Source organism: Trichechus manatus, unplaced genomic scaffold, assembly GCF_000243295.1.
Source record: "Trichechus manatus latirostris isolate Lorelei unplaced genomic scaffold, TriManLat1.0 scaffold00007, whole genome shotgun sequence".
In the NCBI taxonomy this organism is placed as follows: domain Eukaryota; kingdom Metazoa; phylum Chordata; class Mammalia; order Sirenia; family Trichechidae; genus Trichechus; species Trichechus manatus.
In genome coordinates, this window is record NW_004443943.1 from 25,904,518 (window position 1) to 25,927,420 (window position 22,903).

The 22,903-nt window shown below is 35.8% G+C and overlaps 1 protein-coding gene across 3 annotated transcripts in view; it reads right to left on the bottom strand.

Moving 5' to 3' along the window:
- The window catches only part of HPSE2 (heparanase 2 (inactive)), a 782,979-nt gene that overhangs the window by 701,880 nt on the left and 58,196 nt on the right, over positions 1 to 22,903 (bottom strand). For 2 of the 3 annotated variants that reach the window (XM_004370016.1, XM_004370015.1), the window contains exon 3: positions 20,710 to 20,871. The exons of the other annotated variant lie outside the window; for it this stretch is intronic. In XM_004370016.1, the coding sequence (XP_004370073.1) occupies positions 20,710 to 20,871 (162 nt within the window). The remainder of the gene's footprint in view (positions 1 to 20,709; positions 20,872 to 22,903) is intronic. 3 annotated transcript variants of the gene reach the window in all.

The window sequence follows — 22,903 nt, forward strand, 5'->3', positions numbered from 1 at the left end:
CCAATGTCATAAAACAATATATGCACTGACTGTTTAATGAGAAACTATTCGTTCTGTAAACGTTCACCTAAAGTACAATACAAAAAAAAAAAGTGAAAAAAAAAAGAAAGCAGCACCGGGAGAAGGGTGAGTCCTTTGGACCTGGGGTCCCTGAGCCTGAGAAGCTCCTTGACCAGGGGAAGATTAATGACAAGGGCCTTCCTCCAGAGCCAACAGAGAGAGAAAGCCTTCCCCTGGAGCTGTTGCCCTGAATTTGGACTTGTAGCCTACGAGACCATGAAAGAATACATTTCTCTGTTAAAGCCATCCACTTGTGGTATTTCTGTTATAGCAGCACTAGATTACTAAGACAAGGGGTAAAACTTCAAAGCCTTGTTTTTGACAATGGAGTCTTAGATATGACACAAAAAGCATGGCAACAAAAGACAAAATAAATAAATGGGACTTCACCAAAAAGAAAAAAAAATTGTGCATCAAAGAACTTTATCAAGAAAGTGAGGAGACAACCTACAGAATGGGAGAAAGTACTTGGGAACTATACATCCAATAAAGGTTTAATATCCAAAATATATAAAGAACTCCTACAACTCAAGAACAAAAAGATAAATAACCCAATTAAAAAATGGGTAAAGGGTTTGAATATATATTTCTCCAAAGAAGATATACAAATGGCCAATAAGCACATGAAAAGATGCTCAAAGTTATTAGTCAGTGAGATATAACCTCACACCTACTAGAATGGTGATTGTTAGAAAAACAGAAATTAACAAGTGTTGGCAAGGAGGTGGAAAAATTGGGACCCTAGTGTATTGTTAGTGGGAATGAAAAATGGTGCAGCCAACATGGAAAAGTGGGGTGATTCCTCAAAAAGTTAAACATACAATTACCATCAAAACCAAAACCAAACTCACTGCCGTCGAGTCAATTTCAACTCATAGCAACACTATACCCAGCAATTCCACTCCTAGGTACAAATCCAAGAGACTTGAAAGCAGGGACTCAAACAGACACATGTACACCAATATTCACTGCAGCATTATTCACAACAGTAAAAGGAAGAAGCAATCCAAGTGCCCATCAACAGACGAACGGATAAATAAAATATGGTATATACGTACAATAGAATGTTGTTCATCCATAGAGAAATGAAATTCTGATACATGCTATGACACGGATGAACCTTGAAAACATTATGCTGAGTGACATAAGTCAAACACAAAAGGACAAATATTGTATGATGCCACTTATATGAAATATCTAGATTAGGCAAATATAAAGACAAAAGTTTATTAGTGCTTACCAAGGGGAGGGAGGGAATGTGAGTTATTGCTGAAGGGGTACTGAGTTTCTGTTTGGAGTGATGTAAAACTTTTGGAAATGGATAGTGGTGGTGATAGCACAACATGGGGAGAGTAATGTCACTTAAAATGTACATTTAAAAATGGTTAAAATGGTAAACTTTCTGTTATGTATATTTTTACCACAAAAAAATTTTTTAAAAATACATATCACAGTGTATGTGGAAAGAAAGGGAAGATAATCTTTTAAAGTCAAATATAAAGATCATTTTAGTTTACTCCAAATTGAAAATTAGGAATTCATAGTATTTCTGGGCTAGTTAGTCATCAATATGTAAGGTACACAAAAGAACTTAGATTAAATTTCAGGACCTTTTATTTTCAAAATTATACAGCAAGTATAAACTCCATAGAAACCTAAAACCTTTCACTATATTTTAGGAAAAGAGAATATCTTGTGACTTGTCAGTGGAGACCATTTAAAAGGTACTATTGAAAGAGTTATAATCTATACATCGAAGATACAAAAATGTCATGATAACTATAAGGAAATTTTTTTAAAAACTACATTTTGACTTGTAATAGAACTTTCAAGTATATGGAAAAATTCTGATTACATGTACACAACAAACTAGAAAAAGCGTAAGACAGTCATTTAAATTGCAAATAACCTACTTTTTCTTTTATCAAAGCAGATTATTAAGTAGCATAAGCTAAAGGAGAGAAAATCATCCATGGTTCAAAGTTAAACAGAGCTAGATAGATTAGAACATAATAGACAATATGAAAAGGGACCTTATAAAATGCAACCCCCAAAAAATAAAAATCTACAATGATTAAAAAAAACAAAAGTAAAAAGTAGGGAAGATAATAATACCTGGCCTTAAAGAAAGAGCTTTTTTCTGGTTTTTTCAAATTACATCTTCAGGGTCTTTTCTAGCTTACATAAGTAGTGCTTTTCACCCTCCTCTTCGCTCCTGACCCTGAATCAGAGTGCCTGGTGATATTTATCCCTTATAATCTTCCACATAATAATTCAATTTTTAAAAAATGTAACATGTACTATGGGCCAGACGCTGCACTCAGGGCTAAACATTTATAATTCCATTATCTCCACACACAGACCTCTCTGAGGTAGATTCCATTATGAGGGGGAAGGAGAAAGAAACAGAAAAGCTATATGGATTGGGTGTCAGGGAGTGCTTTGGGGGGAGCTGGAGCTTCGAGTGAGAGTTTTGGGTTGCAGCTGTTGGCCACATGAAGAATATCAAGAGACGCATCAAGATTTTTAAGATGTTTGCTGCACATTAAGGATGTACTCTCCCTTTGGCATTTTCTCAAGAGCGTGAATAAAGATTTGAAATACTTGCAATTATTTCTGAATATCCACACTGTTTCTTTGAATGCAACACACCTGGGGCTCTGGGATTTACTCGGGTTACACTTTTCTTCTGAAGACATGCTTCTTTCCTCCTGCTCGGTCTCCTCCCCTTCCCCACAGAAATTCAAGATGTCTCCCACATAAGCCACATTCAATCAGAGACAGCCACAGAAAGGATCTTCTCTCCTCTACTACCTCAGAAGGCAGGCTATTGCCCTGCTCTTGATTCACAAGGGAAAACTATGAATTGTTCTTACAGAAGAATACATTTTATGGTATACATAAATTATTTCCAATCCACCTTTGGAAGTAGATCACACCTTTCTTCCAAGGCACCTCTAGGTGGATTCAAACTGCCAACCTTTTGGTTAGTATCAGAACTCCTAACCACCTGCACCACCCAGGGACTCCCTATATACGTATATATTACATGCTGTTGTTGTTAGTTGCCGTCGAGTCGATTCTGACTCATGGCAACCCCATGGGTGCAGAGAAGAACTGGTCCATAGGGTTTTCAAGGTTGTGACCTTTCAGAAGCAGATTGCCAGGCCGTGCTTCCAAACCACCAACCTTTTAGCTAGTAGTCGAGTACTTAACTGTGCTAGCCAGTACCAACCTACGTATATACACACATATATACATATATGTGTGTGTATATCCAGAATAATATGATTACTCTGATATTTCAATTAAATGAGTGACTATATTTGAGGAATTACAGTATAAAGGGATTGTTTCTGAAAGTAGCGATTTAGTACTTGATACAAACACAGAAATCCAAAGGATATGTTAGTTTGAAGTAAAAAATGATATTTGTTTCTACTTTGGACGATGTGAATTTGAGGTTAAAATGGAATGTGCAAGTGGAATACTCAGAAAAAGATTAGAAATGTGAAAGTGGAGGAGAAGAATATTACTTGCTAGAAATATACATTCAAGAGTTAACTGTTTGGGTAAAAATAGAGGTGAATTTATCTTAAAATGGATGAAATTCAAACTTCAGGGCCGCACAGGCTCCATTCAAGACCCTAAGGGGGCCTAGCAAGGAGTTTGCATGATCATATAGTTTGGTAAAACTTGCAAAAGATGTTTTAACCAAACTCATTTAAGACCTCTGTCTCTTTCCACTCTGACTTCTCCATCTGTGTTGGGCATCAGCATAACCATTGCCATTTTTAAGATATGCCTAAGGGAAGTTGCATTAGGAATATGTAGTTTATATATTTAATTGGGTGTGTTTATGTGGTTTATGATAATGTTTGTGTATAGTTAAATTATTGCTAACTGCTCTGGTTTAGGAATGGATTCTAGTAATACTACTACCACCCACTATGCCAAATCATTTGGGTAAATACCTAGGAGTGCAACTGCTGGGTCAAATAGTAAGCCTATGTTTAACTTTTAAGAAACTTCCAGACCATCTTCCAAAGTGGCTGAACTATTCAGCATTCCTACTAAGCAGTGAGTGGGAGTTCCTGTTGCTCCACATCCTCACCAGCATTTGGTGTTGTCAGTGTTTGGACTTTAGCCATTCTAATAGATGTGTAATAGTATCTCACTGTTGTTATGAAATACCCTAATGGCATATGATGTTGAGCTTCTTTTCATATACTTATTTGCCATCTTTTCATCTTCTTTGGTGAGATGTCTGTTTTTAGATCTACTGTCCATTTTTTAATTAGATTGTGTGTTTTCTTACTGTTGAGTTTTAACAATTCTTTGTATATTTTGGATACATATCCTTTATCAGAAATGTTTTGTAAATATTTGCTCCAAGTCTGTAGCCTGTCTTTTCATGTCTTTCACAGAGCATAAGTTTTTTATTTTAATGAAGTCTAATTTATCAATTTTTTCTCTCATGGATCGTGCTTTTGGTTTTGTATCTAAAAACTCATCTCCAAACTCAAGATCCCCTAGATTTTATCTTCTGTAAGTTTTATAGTTTTGCATTTTACAAAATGATCTATTTTGAGTTAATTTTTGTGGGAGGTGTAAGTCCGTGTTTAGATTCATTTTTTTGTATGTGGATGTCCAGCTGTCCCAGCACCATTTGTTAAAAACACTATCATTTCTCCACTGAATGGCCTTGTTCCTTTGTCAAAGATCAGTTAACTATATTTGGGATATACTTCTGGGCTTGTTATTCTGTTTCATTAATCTATGTCTGTTCTTTCACAAATACCATACTGTCTTGATTACTGTAGTTTTCTAGTAAGTTTTGAAGTCAGGTAGTGTCAGTCCTCCAACTTCGTTCTTCTTCAGTATTGTGTTGGCTGTCTGAAGCCTTTTGCTTTTCCATATAAACTTTTGTATGTAATTTTGAGTTCATAATGTAATGTCTCTAAAATTCTATAAGCTACAGACACCACAAAACCCTTGGTGACAGTTAAAGCCATTTGTGTGGATGGTAATCTAGAGGGAGAAAGCAGAGGACTCAGGCCCTGACATACATCCTGACATGGACAAAAGAGAGAGATTTGGAAAAAGAGCAAGAAGAAGGACTGAGTTCCTTCCAAGCTGCTCAACAATTCTAATTTCAAACCACATGTGTAGGTATCTATCTATACATAGTACCTCTGATCCCAGTATACAAACATATGCCTGTTACTCATCTATAAACTAATTTATTTTTTTATTTGATGGTATCAGAGGCTACCAACAACTTTGAAGAAAGGTGTACTTCTCTGTCTATGCCTTATAGTTGCCAAACAGTCCTTGATTTCTCAAACAGCTGCTACTCAGAATTTTATTGTAAGAGTAGAAAACTTAGAAATCATTAGCACAGCTTTCTTCGCAAAGACTTCCCAGTTTAGCCCAGACAACTGAAACTCCTATTGCTCCAAAATAGCCCTTTCACAATGAGCTATAGTTGTTTGCATGTTTATCTCATTATTGGCCTGAAATTTAAATGAGGACAGGGATCAAGTCTTATCATCTATATATCCCTAGTTTGTTGGTCTCCAAATTTTTTTGATTGTATGTATTTCTCAGGAAAACATTTCTGAGCATATATCATTCATTCAGACACACATACCCACACACACACACTACACTGCATCCACTAATTATTAGTGCAATTTAGTTACATTATAACACAGCTCAAAGCAGAAATTTCATTCAGCTAAAAATTAAATAAGCAATATTTTAAACATTTGCTCTATTTTGTTAATGGTTCAAAAATCTTTTTGCTCTTATTTTTAATAGCATTAATAATAATGTTCTGGACACTATATAAACTTTCAATAAGATTCCTTGTTTAAAAATAATGTTTATAAATCCAAATTTCAAATAGTCTTCTTGATCATTTAGACATTGTGTGGCCAACTTCTTGTCAGATTACTTGTCAGTAAACTTCTTTATGTGGCTGACAAAGAGATCATACTAAAAGACAAACCATCAGCTTTGCAATTCTTTTTATGGTGTTTTCTTGTGCTGAAATCATCAGTACTATATTTAATCCAGTTTCTTTTCAAAAATCCCCTTAAGCCTCTTGTCTATTTTGAGGGGTAATTTAAAGATGATAACATAACCCCTAAATCCACTCAGCAGGGCACATGAGAACAGCAATATGTTGAAATACACGGAAAATAAACTAACAGATGATGGTTCATTGTCAACTCCCCAATTATGAAAATCACCACTCTACACTCAGAATAAATTTAAAAATGTACAAAGCTAGTGATTTTCTGATAAGTTGACTGCATAAATATTAGCAAAAATTCCTCACTCAATGGATTGATTGTCTTGCACATTGACTGGGTGCCTATATGTTCTCCTTCCCACCACCCACTCCCTGCCGCCAACCTTGGAAAACACTGATCTAAATACTCTAAAATCTATCCATGGATTTAATCAGAACTGCAGAGAGCTGTCTGCATTTAATTTGCTGCCCCCAAAACTGCTTTTATTATGTTTTTATGTGATGCCATCAGCCTAAATGAAGGAACCTATAATAAACTGCTTCTCATACTGAGAAATAAGGAGGGCTAAAATTAAAATGAATTCAAAGGACCCCTTTCTACAGTAATATTTTACAGAGTAACGGTAAAAAGCAAGAAATAATCATTATCTCTTCAGGTCTTCCTAACACAAACACTGCTACAAACAAGGTAGTTCATTCTGCTCTTCATAAAGACAAAGCTTCCATCAGCATGGGAGAGAAATTAATCAATGACCCCCTAGTCTAATTTTGAGAGAAGCAGAACATGAGCTTTTTAAAAAATATATCCTTTAGTGATTCTCAATATTAATTGTCAATATAGTGCTTTCAATGTATACATGTACAGTTTTTGTAATTATATCCTTTTTTCAAATGTTATGTTTTATTCTAATATTTGAAATATCTTTTGACTCTAATAGTAATAACTTGTGTGATAGTTCCTAAGAGGTCTTATAAGCTAGATTATATCTTTGCACTTGAAACCATAAAGCAATTGGATATCAGGGGATCTTCTAGTCATGTGCTTTTTAACTTCAGGTACTTGTGAATGGCCACTGACTCTTACACAGACAACATTTCATTGTGTTGATAATAGCATTAGATTCACTCTAAATATGTAAAATACCATCTAATTAATGTTCTGCTCAGCCTCAAAGCTTCATATTAGAATAATCAGGCAGAATTCTAATACTAAACAGTGTTCATCTAGTTAATATCATGCCTTCAAGGAGCTTAAAATGTTTGCCAAAAGATTATGAACAATTCCCCACATGGCAAAGATTATGAACAATTCAGAGTTTCATTGTCCAGGGGACTCAGTGATTCTTTGTAGCTTATTTCACTAATCCTTACACACCTTAGATAACCAAGAAATTCAAGGTTCAAAGTAGCAGACAGATTTATCATGAAGTCACCACAATTTAACAGCAGAGCTCAAAACTATGATTGGTTCCATCTCACCACACTGTGTCAACTGAGGTTTTAAAAGCAGAGAGATTACAGCACTAGAAAGAAAACTGAGCTACCTGAGGGTATTACTTCCATTTGGAAGCACAGTAATATTAATCATAACAATAAAATCTAATAGTTATTGAATACTTGCTATATGCCAGGCACTGTGCTAAATGCTTTATATACATCACCTTATTTAATCCTCAAACAATCCTCTGAGTAGGCACTAGTATAATCACTATCTACACCTGAAGAAATGAAAACACAAAAGAGGGTAAAAAACTTGTCCAAGGTAACAGAACTAGTACGTGGCTGACTTAGATTCAAATTCAGACTGTCTGATTTCCAAAACTCCCATGCTGAACCAATACATTACGTGGAATTAAAAGTTACCTAATTACGTCCACATTTCTTCACCAAGAGGCCACTATGATGCCTTCATTTATAAAAGGATAAAGCAGGTCTCTTACCATTTATGAAGTATTTTCACACTCACTATCTTATTATTCAAATACAAGAGAAAGACATCATCCTTCAAGTTTTGACATCCTCTGAGCCTATAACTCCCAAATACAACCCAAGAGAAAAACTCATATTACTACTTACTTTTTAATGATGGGGATGCTGAGGCTTATAACATACTAACAATTACACAGCTGGAAATCCTCAGCTGAGAAAGGGCCCCCCTGACTTCCATATCTAAAACAGTCCCTGCTCCAAACCCACCAACCTCATCACTATCACAGTGGCAGTTGGTAGTTGGACTGCTAAGAGATAACACAAAAAATAAGTGTGCTGTGAGAGATGGGGGACCAGAGGTAGACTCACTAATTGGGGGCAGGGGTAGCATCCTGCTGGCCTGCTGCCAAAGGTAACAGCTTGATGGGAAATGGTAGGAAGCAGGGAGGAGCGGGCCACAGGACAGGGGGATAAATGCATACCCTTGCCACCTAGAACTCGGGCAGGCCATGTGGCTCAGGAATTGGATATGCAACATCACAAATATCACCACAGAGCAGAGGCCCCAAAACACTGTAAGGCCTAGTTCTGGACTACGGGCACCAAGGGAAAGGTAAAGACAATCCTTAAACTGCTGGTCTAGAAAGGGTGAGCACAGAAGAAGAAAGAGAGAGAAAAGAAAAACAGAATGGAAAGACAAAAACAAATTTAAAAAACCAAGAATATATTTTTTGTAATACACACGACAAAACATGACTATCAGAATACATAAAGAGACTTCATACTTCAATGAGATTAAATTCCAATTTAAGTGGACAAAAAAAACCCAGACAATTCACAGAAGAAATACAAATACATAAGAAATGTAAAACTAGTAATCAATAAAATGTAACTAAAAACAAAGCCATCTCAATTATTGTCTGTTAATTGTTGTTGGTAGGGGCTGTCAAGTCAGTTCCAGCTCACAGTGACCCTACATACAACAGAAGGAAACACTGCCCAGTCCAGCACCATCATCACAATCATCGCTATATTTGAGCCTATTGTTGCAGCCACTGTGTCAATCTATCTCATCGAGGGTCTTCCTCTTTTTTGCTGACGCTTTACCGTACCAAGCATGATGTCCTTCTCCAGGGACTGGTCCCTCCTGATAACATGTCCAAAGTACATGAGACAAAGTCTCGCCATCCTCGCTTCTAAGGAGCACTCTACTCTGGCTGTACTTCTTCCAAAACAGACTTGTGCGTTCTCCTGGCAGTCCACTGTCTATTCGTTATTCTTTGTCAACATCGTAATTCAAAGGCATCAGTTCTTCTTTGGTCTTCCTTATTCATTGTCCAGCTTTCGCATGCACATGAGGTGATTGAAAATACCATGACTTGGGTCAGGCGCACCTCAGTCCTCAAAGTGACATCTTTGCTTTTTAACAATTAAAGAGGTCTTTTGCAGAAGATCTGCCCAGTGCAATACATCTTTTGATTTCTTGACTGCTGCTTCCATGGGCATTGATTGTGGATCCAAGTAAAATGAAATCCTTAACAACTTCAATATTTTCTCCATTTATCATGTTGCTTATTGGTCCAGTTATGAGGATTTTTGTTTTCTTTATGTTGAGGTGTAATCCATACTGAAGGCTGGAGTCTTTGATCTTCATCAGTAAGTACTTCAAGTCCTTTTCACTTTCAGCAAGGAAGGTTGTGTTCACGAGTCTCACTCCAATCCCGATGCCGTGTTCTTCTTCATATAGTCCAGCTTCTCAGATTATTTGCTCAGCATACAGATTGATTAAGTATAGTAAAAGGATACAACCTGATGCACAACTTTCCTGATTTTAAACCACGCAGTATCCCCTTGTTCTGTTCAAGTGACTGCCTCTTGGTCTATGTACAGAGCACAGATAAAAAGACTGAAAATAATCAGCATTAGCAAAAGTGAAGTTAAATGAGCGCTCTTATGCATTGTTGGCAGAACTCTATAAATTGACGTGCCCTTTCTGGGAAGTCTATTTATTAATTGCACCCAAATTTTAAATGTGTATTCTTTTGACATAGCAATCACACTTCTAGGAATTGTGCAAAGATATATATACAATAATGTTCATCACAACATTGTTTATAATTTAGAGACAACCATGGTCTTTCAATATAAAATCAGTTAAATATGATATATCCATACAATATAATTCTAATACAGCCTTAAAAAATGGTAATATGAACCTACATTCACTGACATAGAAAGATGTCCACAAAATATTGTTAATAAAAATATTACAAATTTATAAGCATGTATTGTATTATTTAGTCACCAGCCACTCTGCAGGAGAAAGATGTGGCAGTCTGCTTCCATAAAGATCATAGCCTTGGAAACCCTATGGGGTAGTTCTACTCTGTCCTATAGGGTCGTTATGAATCAGAATCGACTGGGAAGCAACGGGTTTGGTTTGGTTTATTGTATTACTTGATTTGTATAAAATTATGTGCGTGTATGTTTTATGTATGTTTATGATTTATGTAAGGAGACCTGATGGTGCAGTGGTTAAGTGCTCAGATGCTAACGGAAAGGTTTGAACCCACCAGCCACTCTGCAGGGAAAAGGTGTGGCAGTCTGCTTCCCTAAAGATTACAGCCTTGGAAACCCCATGGGGAAGTTCTACTCTGTCCTGTAGGGTTGCTATGAGTCAGAATTGCCTCAGCGGACGGCAGTGTTTTTTTTATGACTTGCGTATGTGTATGGATAGAGAATGGGGCAGTGGTTGTTCAGTGGCAGGATTCTCACTCTCCATGCAGGAGATCTCTCACTTTTCACACAGAAGATCTGGAATTAATTCCTGGCCAATGCACCTCATGTGCAGTCACCACCCATGTCAGGTCAAGGCTCTGCTATTATGCTGAACAGGTTTCAGTGGAGCATCCAGATGAAGACAGGCTAGGAAGAAAGGCCTGACAATCTACTTCCGAAAATCAGCCAGTGGAAATCTTAGAGCACAACAGTCTAATCTCCAACCAGTAACAGGGATGGCACAGGACTGGGCAGCATTTTGCTCCATTGTACCCATATGGGAATCACCATGAGTCAGAGGCCGATTCAATGGCAGCTAACAACAATGAATAGAGATGTCTGGAGGAATGTTAATTAAAATATTAATTTTATCTCTATTATAATCAAAAGAATAATAAAAGTCATTTCCATCTTGAAAAAAATATATTTATTTTGACTTTAAATTTATCAGTTATAGTGAGAAAATATCCAAATGTTCACATACATCAAATAGTGAAGTCATTTTCATTAAAATCACACAAAAAGCAGCTATTTCCACTATTTTTAAACACTATTTTGGAGGTTTTAAGAAATTAAAAAGAAAATAGTTGGTAAAAAATTAGAAAACAGACAAATGTATGTTTGATAGGATTATTTGCCTATAAAGCCCAAGAGACTCTACTAATGAGCTATTAGAATTCATTAAAAAATTGGTGAAGGGATGGGTATAAGCTAAATATTTTTAAAATCAATAGCTTCTTTCTATACTGGTAATACATTTTTTTAAAAAATTCATTTCCAACATCAACAAAACTATAAACTATTAAACAATAAATTTAATAAGAAAGGTATAAGTAGAAAATATTATCAAGTGACAAAAATTAAGAAAGAACAAGTTGAGAGATATACCATGTTCTTGAGTGGAAGACTTAACATCAGAAAAATACCAGTCCTTCCCAAATTAGGATATAAATTGAATCTAATTCTGATCAGAATCCAGAAATGAATTTTCTTAAACTAGGAAAAATGACTGAAAGGCTCGTTAGGAAAATTACATGAGAATAGCCAAGAAAATCTTGAAAAAGAAAAAATGACAGAAAATATGAATTCAGAAATAGCAAAAGAATGGTTTATTTTAAAAAATGGTGCAGACAAAGCTGGTTAGCTATTTGTAAGAACACAATGCACACTACACAAAACATAAATTCCAGACATACTAAAAGATTTAAAGCCCTAAATTAAAAACAGAGTCAAAAAATAAATGATACCAGTGAGGGAAATGTTTGCAATACATATGACAAAAGATTAACATTTCTAATTCACAAAGATCACTTACAACCTGGTAAGAAAAAGACAAAGAACCCAATAAAAATGGCAAAGAATATGAATAGGTAATTTGCCAAAGAGGAAACGCAAATCACCAATAAACACGCGCAAATATACTCACCCTGGCTATAGTCAGAAAACCGCAACAATGCAATACTATTTTTCACCTTTTAGACTGAAAAATATTCAAAAGAGCACTAACATACAGTGGTAATGAGAATTCTAGGAGATAATTGCTCTCCAACACTGCTAATGGGAATGTGAATTGCTACAACCTTTTCGAAAATAATCAGACAAGATGAATTAAAACTTAAAATTGTTGTTGTGTGCCATCAAGTCAATTCTGACCTATAGCCACCCTACAGGACAGAGTAGAACTGCCCCATGGGGTTTCCAAAGAGCAGCTGGTGGATTCGAACTGCCAACCTTTTAGTTAGCAGCCTGAGCTCTTAACCACTTTGCCACCAGGGCTCCCAAACTTAAAATACAAACAGTAAAAAAAATTCATAAATTGGACTGCATCAAAATTAAAAGCCTTGGCTCTTCAAAAGACACTTTAATAAAAAGACAAGTCACAGACTGGGAAAAATAAAGCACTTGTATCCCAGAATATATCCAGGACTCTCAAAACTCAGTAAAAGGAAAACAAAACTAGTTAATTTAAAAAAAAAAAAAAAAAAAAGGGCAAATGAGTTGGACACTTCAAAGAAGATACACAGATGGGCAAATAAAACATGAAGAGATGGTCCAGTATTATAGTCATAAGTGAAAAAAATTAAAAGCACAATGAAATACCACTACAGATCTACTAGAATAGCTAAAATTTAAAAGACAGACAATACCATGAGAGAGCAAGGATGTGGAGGAACTAGAACTCTCACGCACTGCTAGCGGGAATGCAAACAGCTGCTCTGGGAAACAGTCTGACAGTTCCTTGTAAAGTCAAACAGACACTTAAAACTATAAAACACAGCAATCCCACTTGTAGGTAGCTATTCAGAAAAATAAAAACATATTTCAACACAAATATCCGAAAAGAAATATTTATAGACAATTTATTAATAATCACCAAAAACTAGAAACAAACCAAATGCCCACCAATGGATGAATGGATAAACAAATTGTCTAATATCCCTATAATGGACTACTACTTGCAATAAAAAAGAATGAAATACTGATATATACAACAAGAAGGATGAATCTCAAAAGGCATTATGCTAAGTGAAAGAAGCCAGACACACACAACCACTTTATTATTCCACTTATATGACATTCTGGAAAAAGCAAAACTTTAGGAACAGATATCAGATGACAGGCATCTAAGGACTGAGGGTTGAGAGAAAAGACTGACTGCAAAGGAGCACGAGAAAACTTTGTAGGGTGACAGAAATCTTCTATGTTTTGATGTTGGTGGTGGTAATGTGACTATATACTATACAGATTTGTCAAAATCATTTTTGTATATGTAAATTATACCTCAATAAACTTGACTTTATAAATTTTAAAAATAAGTATACTTTTTGACCCGCACTTCCTACTTTGAGAAATCTACTCTAGAGAAACAAATGACTCAGTAAACAAAAACATACAAGCATTTTTATTCCAGCATGGTTTGTAATGACAAATTAAATATGAAAATCATTGTATAGGAAATATGAATATATATTAATAGGGGAAAGGTTAAATAAATTGTTATATTCAATACTACAGAATATTATGTAAATAATTAAAAAGAATGAGTTCGATCTACATGGATTGACCTAGAGATCTATGACGTACCATTAAGTGACAGGGGAGAAAAAGAAAAAAACTAATCATAGACTAATGTTTATATTTGGATCGCTTTTTTAACTAAGAACAAACAAGTTTTTAAATCTATATTTGTAAATATATAAGACATTTTTAAAACCTAAAGAAATATAAGCATCAAACACTGGTTACTATAAGTCAGGATCAAGTAGATGGCGGTGGGTTTGGTTTTTTGGTTTTTAAGGAAGGGGGGCCAGGAAAAAAACATGATTATCTTTTTCCTTATTTATTTCTGTATTGTTTAACTAGTTAAACTAAACAGTCATTACTTTTATAATTTTAAAACATCTAATAAAGTTTAAAAAAAAATCTAAGATCCAAAATGTATATGCCAGCTTTTCAATTTTAACAATTTAAATATCAAAAACTATCTTACAGAATAATTCCAACTTTAAACTGTGTATATATATATAAAGTGTAAATATATATATAGTTTAAACATGCAAATGTAATTTATACATACAGTAAAACCTGCAAAAGCCAGGACCTGTTTAAGACAGAAACCTGTCAGAGAAAGAAAACTCAAATATTTTCCACTAAAAAGAGAGATTGAAACGTGGAAAGACTGCACCCTGTCAAAGGTGAAAAACTTGCGAGACCCAGAAAAACAAGGGAGTCCCATCGAGTTCTGGTTCTCACAGGTTTCAATGTGTAAGTTAATATACAATTTAAATTATGTAATATATATATATATGTAGAATATATCAAAATTATAACAGTCATCATGCCTGAGTAATGAGACTACTGGTGACCTTTTCTTTCTTTTCTATACTTTTCAAATTTATCCAATAAACTGATATAACTTTTATTATTGAGAAAATGAACATTATTAAATACTAACATTATAAAAAATACATTTAGCATAGCCATAAGAAAGAACATTACGTGGCCTTGAAAAGCATTTTTAAAGAATTTTAACAAGATAAGGAATATTCACTATAGAATTTTTTAACTGGAAAAGTGGGATATAAAACTATATACATCATCTAATTTCAATTATGTTTAAAATACATAAATATATATATATGTTATCTCTAGGTTAGGAGAATTTCCAGATTTTCTTCAATGAGCATGCATTACTTTTACAATTGCGGGGAGGGAGTTAATTTTTAAAAGGATGACACTTCCTCAGATAATTCCTGTACTTTGGGTAAATTTTTACCTATAACGAAAAAAAAAAAGGAGCAGGAAGATCACCTGTCTTATGAAAGCAGTCACAGCCTCTCACAATTCTCCTTGTCTAATTTAATATTTAGCAGTGAAGAGTTTGGATACCAGTGTCAGTGGCATTCAGATGGTGGCCAATTGGCCTGAACTAGGTGAGCCTGGATCCATGAGTGTGCAGATCCACTGAAGCCTGGCCTGGTGGCAGGGGTAACTGACCTAGAAATAGCATTAGAAAAGTCTCCTGACAGGGTGCCCCAAAAGCACAGTATTGTGAATGAGAGCAGACAATAGTAGCATACACTAAGCACCCAGGAAATGCTTGTTGAAAGTCGAAATCAAGGTATTTTGATTACCCATTCCCCCAACCAGGCAGAAAATGAGCAGCCACAAATAAGCTCCTTCGTTACACAAATAAGCTCCTTCTGGTCCTAATAAAGAAAGCTTTGCCCTTCCAAACCTAGGAATCATTGTTCTGAATAAAGAACCTGGAAATTCACTTATGTTTAAACAGACTTCAAGATTAAGTCTTTTATTTTGACTTAGGAATTTTGAAATCCAGAACCACATTCATGAATTGAGAGGTTAAATATATGTACACATTGCTTCAAAAACACATGCAAAATCCAATCAAGTGTGCTTCAATAGTTATGATGCTTACTAGTTTGAGTATCTGGAAAAATGGGTTTATACAGAGATTTCATTTATCAGCTACTTTTAAAAGTTTATCTTTTCTCATTGGATGCGCTAGTCTATAAAGCTTTTTTATATTGAAAAGTATCCCCAGAAAGTTTGGAATTCCGAGTTTAGAACATATATACATACATGTGACACAATCTGTAGCCCTCTGCAAGTATCTTCTATGGTGATACAGCCCACATCACCCTGTGTTAATAAACATACAAATAAGTAGCACGTGCTGCTACATACTAATCACGCTTCAAGGTCATTTTTATATTTTACAATTTTAAATGTTATTTTACATTGTTTGATAAACTTAGAATTAAATGCTGGAGGGAAAATACCCGATATTAAAATCTCTGATCTGGAGGCTTTAGTTGTGCTATATATCCAGTTGCACCCGCCTAGGTTCATGGTGATAGACAAATGTTCTTCTCTTCACTACAAAGCAAAAAGTTTATGAAGCAGATGTTTCCTTGTCCCCTGACACCAGTGTAAAATGTGGTGCTACTATATAAAGAGGTTTTAAAGATGGCTTTGGATGAACTAAGAGAGAATTTGACAAATGAGAGACATGAGGCTGATCCAAGCATCTGGGATGGAATGGAAGAAAACAGAGTTTTAATGAAATGGTTTGTGCAAATAAGCTTTTAACAGATTCACTTAGAGGAAATAAGGAACGGGAAATTGGTACAATAGTGAAGCAAGTGGATCTCACAGGATCTCAAAAGTAACAGTGAGTGGACTCACTTGGAGAAGCTATAGGAGACATATAGAAAATTTTGAGAGTGGAAACAATTTATTCAAACCACTAATAAAAAAAAATTATTCTGAAGTATTTTCAAATAAACAGGTGTTAGCAGAAATCACTTTACACTTCTGCCAAATTAGTGGCATCGACAGTTGTTAAATAACAGTACAAATGAAGATCGCTTTAGGTTGCGATGGTCAAGAAAAATGCTGCAGAGGAAGAATTAGAGTCTAAAACAGTGTTTTGTGCTCGGTTGGCTACTGTAGCCTTATATTCATCTAGAACTAGTCCCCTGAGCATTACGGTTTAGGGGAACTGAAAGTTCTCATTCCACAGATTTGAGCTCTTTTGTTTAATCTAAGTTAGCAGAATGGGCCATAACAGGGAAGTACCAAACTCTTTTGCTCAATCCATTTGCCGCAACAAAACAGTAAAGCCAGCCCACTGGAATCCCAGTCCAATTTGGAGCTTCTAATGACTGAAGAAAGAGGTACAAAACCAAAAGTGGCAGCCAATGACATGACAAAAGTCCTCATAAAGGGAATACTGGAAAGTGTCTTGAGTAATACCATCTATCTATAATGGTTATACTTCAGGCTGCCTGGATACAGAGGGTTGACTAGATGACTTCAAAGCACAAATAAATTTCTAAAAATCTGACCTCATTTCAGGATCATTCACTATGCTCTAAATGCTATCTGGAATACTACACAAATATGGTATTCCTTGCCCTCCAGGAGTTTACGTTCTAAATAAAATCCTAGAAAAGGTATCACCTTTTATGGCTGACTTTTAATTTTTATTTTCTGTTTTTTCATTTGATTACAATACAGGAATCCTCCACTAAAGTTCAACTAATACCTTTTATACCTCAAAAAAAGAAACAAAAGAACTGAATTTCGATATATAAAAGTTAGTTAATAAAAGTCAATATTACCTATGAACAAGAAGTCTTCAAGTAAATTCATTCATTATGTACACAGCATAATACTTTCAAAATATAGAGCATTAGTATATTAAGAATCATGGGAGCACAAAGTGTAAGACATGGTACCTGTTCTTTCTTAAAAACTACCCAACTCTCCCTCCCTCTCATTTGTCATTCCTTGAGAACAACGTTATTATCTCACATGCACAGCGATGAACACTTCATGCTCAAGAAGCTGCAGGATAAGCATATATGCACATGTTGGTGAGTCAGTGTGAAAAGTGCAGCATATAATTCATGACCATTTAAAATAATTCTATCACTGATACTGTACTGAAATTACTCCATAACCTTCGCATAACCTTAGAGTTTACTTCAAAAACCCTGTAGGTTAGGTGAAGCTAACATTATTTCCAAAACCATGTAAATCATTCACATGAAAACATGAAGACAAGTTCAAAACCATGTAAAAATACATGAAAACAACCCAGTTTCCTAAAAATATGATGTAACAAGGAACACTTCAACAAAATGTACGCAAAGGTTAGTTTTCATTAACTGGGCTGTCACTAAGAGCTGTAGAATTATTTCCCTTTTTTATTAAATGTTTAGAAGACCCGCTAAACGAGAATATAATTTGCCCTCATCTGAGGGGTGGCTGTTCAAGAGGGATCATCAGCTGGAATGCAGAACATGAAGGCATGCCTCTCCCCTCAACAGGTGACAGTCACATCAGCTAAAGGTGTAATACCTAAGAAAGAGGACTTGCTTGTGAGATAGAGGACAATAGTTACCATTTTAAACATGTTATACCATTTTAAACATGTTTCAACCAACTGACATTTCAATCACTTCGTTACTTTTTATTATACTGACATTTCAATCATTTTATTAAATTTTTACTGCAATCTTAGTTGTCTCTTCTGAAAAATAAAGAACGTACCACTAGCTGACAAAAAAAAAGTTATGATACACATGAAATTCTGTAAATAATTGCAGGGGGGATGTGAAAAAGTACTCTGAGATTTTGGAGGCCCAGTTTCCTTATCCTGTTCCACTTAAATACTTTCAATGTTGATATTTCAAACATTATGCGAGAGTTATATAAAATAAGTGGAACATCACCAAGCAGAAATCCTAGAGTAGGTGTTCCTGAATGTGTTGGTAAAGAAAGTCACTTCATTTGAGAGGTCTCTGCCCCTTCAACCTCACTCCCCTTACCAATATACATTCATCACTGAAAAGGGAAATATTTACAAAAGTTAGTTTAGTTATGTTTAAATATTATGTTTAGCTGTCTGGAGACCATGTTCTCAAGATTTATACAAGAAATCAAGGATTAAACTTCATAACAATTAGAAAACCACACTGTGTAAAATCAAAGACTTAGTTAAAGGACATTAAAATAGTTTTACCATTGATGCTAAATTGAAATGACTCCATCTCTTCCCAACACCTGCAACCAAAACCTTTTGAACTTTCATGTAAACAAACCAGGGCACACCAAATGCTCTGTCTACAGCAAGGTACCACCTCTGCAGGCATTTGGGTGAAAAATGTGGAAAATGCCTGAGGACTCTTTGAAGCAGCTTGGGAGAAGTAAGAGCAGGAAAGAGGCTCTTCTCTAGGGTAAGTTTGTTTAGTGGAAAGTAAGCAAGTTGTCAGGGTAAAAGTTGACAATGTTGATTCCAACAGTTTGAACTAGGAATAAACATCCAAAGGGATTATGTTACTGAGAATTAGAAAAGATTCCATTGAACTCAATAGAACACTTGTGTTTTCAAAGATAATATGTCTTCAAGCCACACTCTGGATTCACAGTTTAGGGCTAGAATTACCGTAAGCCCTTTCTATGCCACATTAAAGAACACAGGTTCTGACTCCTTTAATATGCCTTAAAAATATTAGAATAATGAAGGGATAAAAATACTTTATTTCTAATAATTGAACTTGAAAATACTAAACACATGTACATATATAAATGTGAGATAGACTGAAGACATTTGGAGACAAATGTATGCTCTTCTCAAACATCTAAAACTTAAACCCAGTTTCACTAACCAATTTAGGAAACTACATGCATTGGTCATAAATCACTTTCGAGTTTTCCCTCCTTAATGACCTATCAAAGAGCAAAAACCAGGGCCCACATTTATATACCCATAATCCTCCTTTTCTGCTCACAAAAGCCATATTTAAATCTGGCTTTCATTTCATAGTGTTGGGTTTTCCACCAGGTACAGATGAAAAGTTGGAAGAGTCTTAATGCTGTTTCAAAAGCAAAACAATTTGGTTGCCACTCAGCAATTGCTGGTGAAATGCCAAGAAGCCTGTAAAAAAAGTTAAAATTTTCCTAATTTGGAATTTAAAAAGAATAAGTGTGAGTTGTTCACAGCCTGTCAGATATTCCATCTTTTTATTTATTTTTTTAATATTAATAAACAAGGGAAAAGACACACTTTTGGTTTGTTAACATTTATTTAGTTCAATACAACGCAGGTCTTCATTGCATGCCCTCAAGAAAACGGAGGAAAGCTGGAGAGTTCTTCTTAGTTCATCCAAAATCCTTAATGAGCATTACAGTCTGCTATTACATTCTTTTTCAAAGCCTGACAGAGGCATGCAACTCACATGCTCTTTACCAGAAAAGTTTGCAGGCAGCCCTGCAAAAAACTGTTTCTTCTTGGAGCTCTCACACATGCTTACTTCCCTCCTAGAACCAAGGCTGTAAGGGAGTGTGGCTGTCTCATAGCCTTTTTGCTTTTAAAAAGAAAGTCAAATTCCCTAGGTATTTTCAAACTCTACCAGGAATAGAACATTCTCAGCTCTGCCTGTGGATCATTATCTCTTTTACATTTCATCTTTATATTCACTGGGTTCATAGAAAGGGCATACACAGAAAAAGGAAAATAGCTGCTTCTTAAAAGACACCAAATTTAGTAATTCTCTCAAATCTACTGGCACACGTCTAGAAAGTCATGTTTTTACAAGGCATCGTTGGTTTTCATTGGTTCTGTCTTTTGAGAACACACATGCTGAGTCGCCCGTAACCTCGAGCCAAAATACATCTGCAGACTACAAGAAATATTTGTTATAGGAAGACAAGAGTCATCACAATTAAATAAAGGGATACACTGAGTGAAGACAGAAAGGCGTGGACTCATTTGGAGCCCCCTCTAGGGTCTTCCAAGCATCATGCTGCTAACTGATAAAAACCATCAATCTATGGAGCTCTAAGATTTCAGCTGACTTCAGTAGCCTTACCTGTTAATATGAGATTACTGTAAGTATTGGAGAATTGCTCCTTTAGAAGAACCAGATGCATCTGAGCTGCCTTCTCCCTTTGGAGCTCCAGCATAATGTCGGGGTGCTGGGCAATCTTGCAGCCTTTTTGTTTATCCAAGGCAACATCACTTCGAACAATATCTACAAAAAGAAAGAAAGAAGGCAGGCAGCAAAAACAAAAATAAATTTAAAAAAATACATTAAAGTCTTGTTTCACTCAAAAGAGTGACAAAAGTTAGAAACTATCAGCATTTTCACCAGACTGAAGGGTCTCCAACTCTATAATACATCCTACAAATTCCTTGTCATTTCCAAATTCTTTGGAGATTTTTGTTTCCTAGCTCTCTCTGACCTCATTTAAGATTCTCACTCCTCCAGTCTCTTTCTCAGCCCATCTCCAGGACTTATTCACCTCCTGGGGCCTTTTCTTTACATATTTTACCATTCTTCATGGGGAAAAATAATACAACTTTGTCTGAACACTTGTAACTACAAAAGTCATTTCCTCTACCTCATGCCATACGACCAGATGATTGCTCCATAATGTGTATCCAGGATACTTGGCCTATTTTCAAATTCACCTCTCGGCCAGACTTGTTTCAAGTTAGGGTTGCCATTTTGTGGGTTAGCTGTGGTTTTGTCCTGCTATTTTTCATGTACCTCTAGGAAAATACCTTCATTCTGACTAAATAATCACTCTTTCAACCCAGGAGTATTTTTTGGGTCTCTGATGTGAGCAACAGACAGTCTAGAGTCACTTTGTAGATCTGCCTCTTTACCAATTATTTTCCCATTAGTGATGGGCTGCTTTTTATTCTTTAATATGATTTTACTCAAAGCAGATGTACTCTCCGAAAATAGCCTTTCTCAAAAAGAAACATTCATCTAGAATTCTTCCCACTTAACAGGGAGCTTTCATGCCCTGAAGTTATTTGCTTATTTTTACAAATCAAAACATAATTCAGGTGATTCTTAAGGGAACAAATGATACTGTCAGCAGCAATCTGGATGGCAACTCTAGAAAAGTTCAAGCTCTGGGCATCTAACTGAAGGATTTAGTAGACAGAGTTTAAAAATAACCACTCTGCCACTGTTGACATCAATGGCTTTGGAAGAGAAAAAAACTAATGGCCAAGTGGATGGTGCCAATAGTTGGCTCCTTACATTTAGCTCAATTGGCATAATGCAGTTTACAAAGAAAATGTTCTACATTCTACCTTGGTGAGTAGCATCCGAGGTTCTAAAAGCCTGTGAGCAGCCATCTAAGATACTCCACTGGTCTCACCCCTTCGGGAGCAAGAGAGAATGAAGAAAACAAGACACAAGGAAAAGATTAGTCTGAAGGACTAATGGACCACAACTACCATGGCCTCCACCAAACTGAGTCCAGTACAACTAGATGGTGCCTGGCTACCACCACTGACTACTCTGACCCAGATCACAACAGAGGGTCCTGGACAGAGCTGGAGAAAAATGTAGAAGAAAATTCTAACTCACAAAAAAAGACCAGATTTACTGGCCTGACAAGAGACTGGAGAAACCCCGAGAGTATGGCCCCCGGACACCCTTTTAGCTCAGTAATGAAGTCACTCCCGAGGTTCACCATTCAGTTAAAAATCAGACAGCTCCATGAAACAAAACAAGACTAATGGGGCACAACAGTCCAGAGACAAGGACTAAAAGGCAGGAGGGGATAGGAAAGCTGGTAATAGGGAAGCCAAGGTTGAAAAGGGACAGTGTTGACATGTCGTGGGGTTGTTAACCATTGTCATAAAACAATATGTGTACTGTTTAATGAGAAACTATTTGTTCTGTAAACCTTCACCTAAAGTACAATAAAAAAAAAAAATAGTTGGCTCCTTAAGCAATGCTCCATTACACCTGGGAGAATATAGAGCATGTAGCATGAGGGGTGGAACGACGTGCTGGACAATAATCTTCAGGCCCTAAATCAACAGAGCCCTAAAAAAGGAGTTCAAATAGCATGGATGAACCTTGAAAACATTATGCTAAGTGAAATAAGCCAGGCACAAAAGGACAAAAAAAAAAAGCATAAAAGGACAAATATTGTTTAACTTCACTTTTATGAAATATCTAAAATAGGCAAATGCATAGAGACAGGAAGTAGATTAGTGGTTACCATGGGCTGGGGACAGAAGAGAATGGGAGTTAT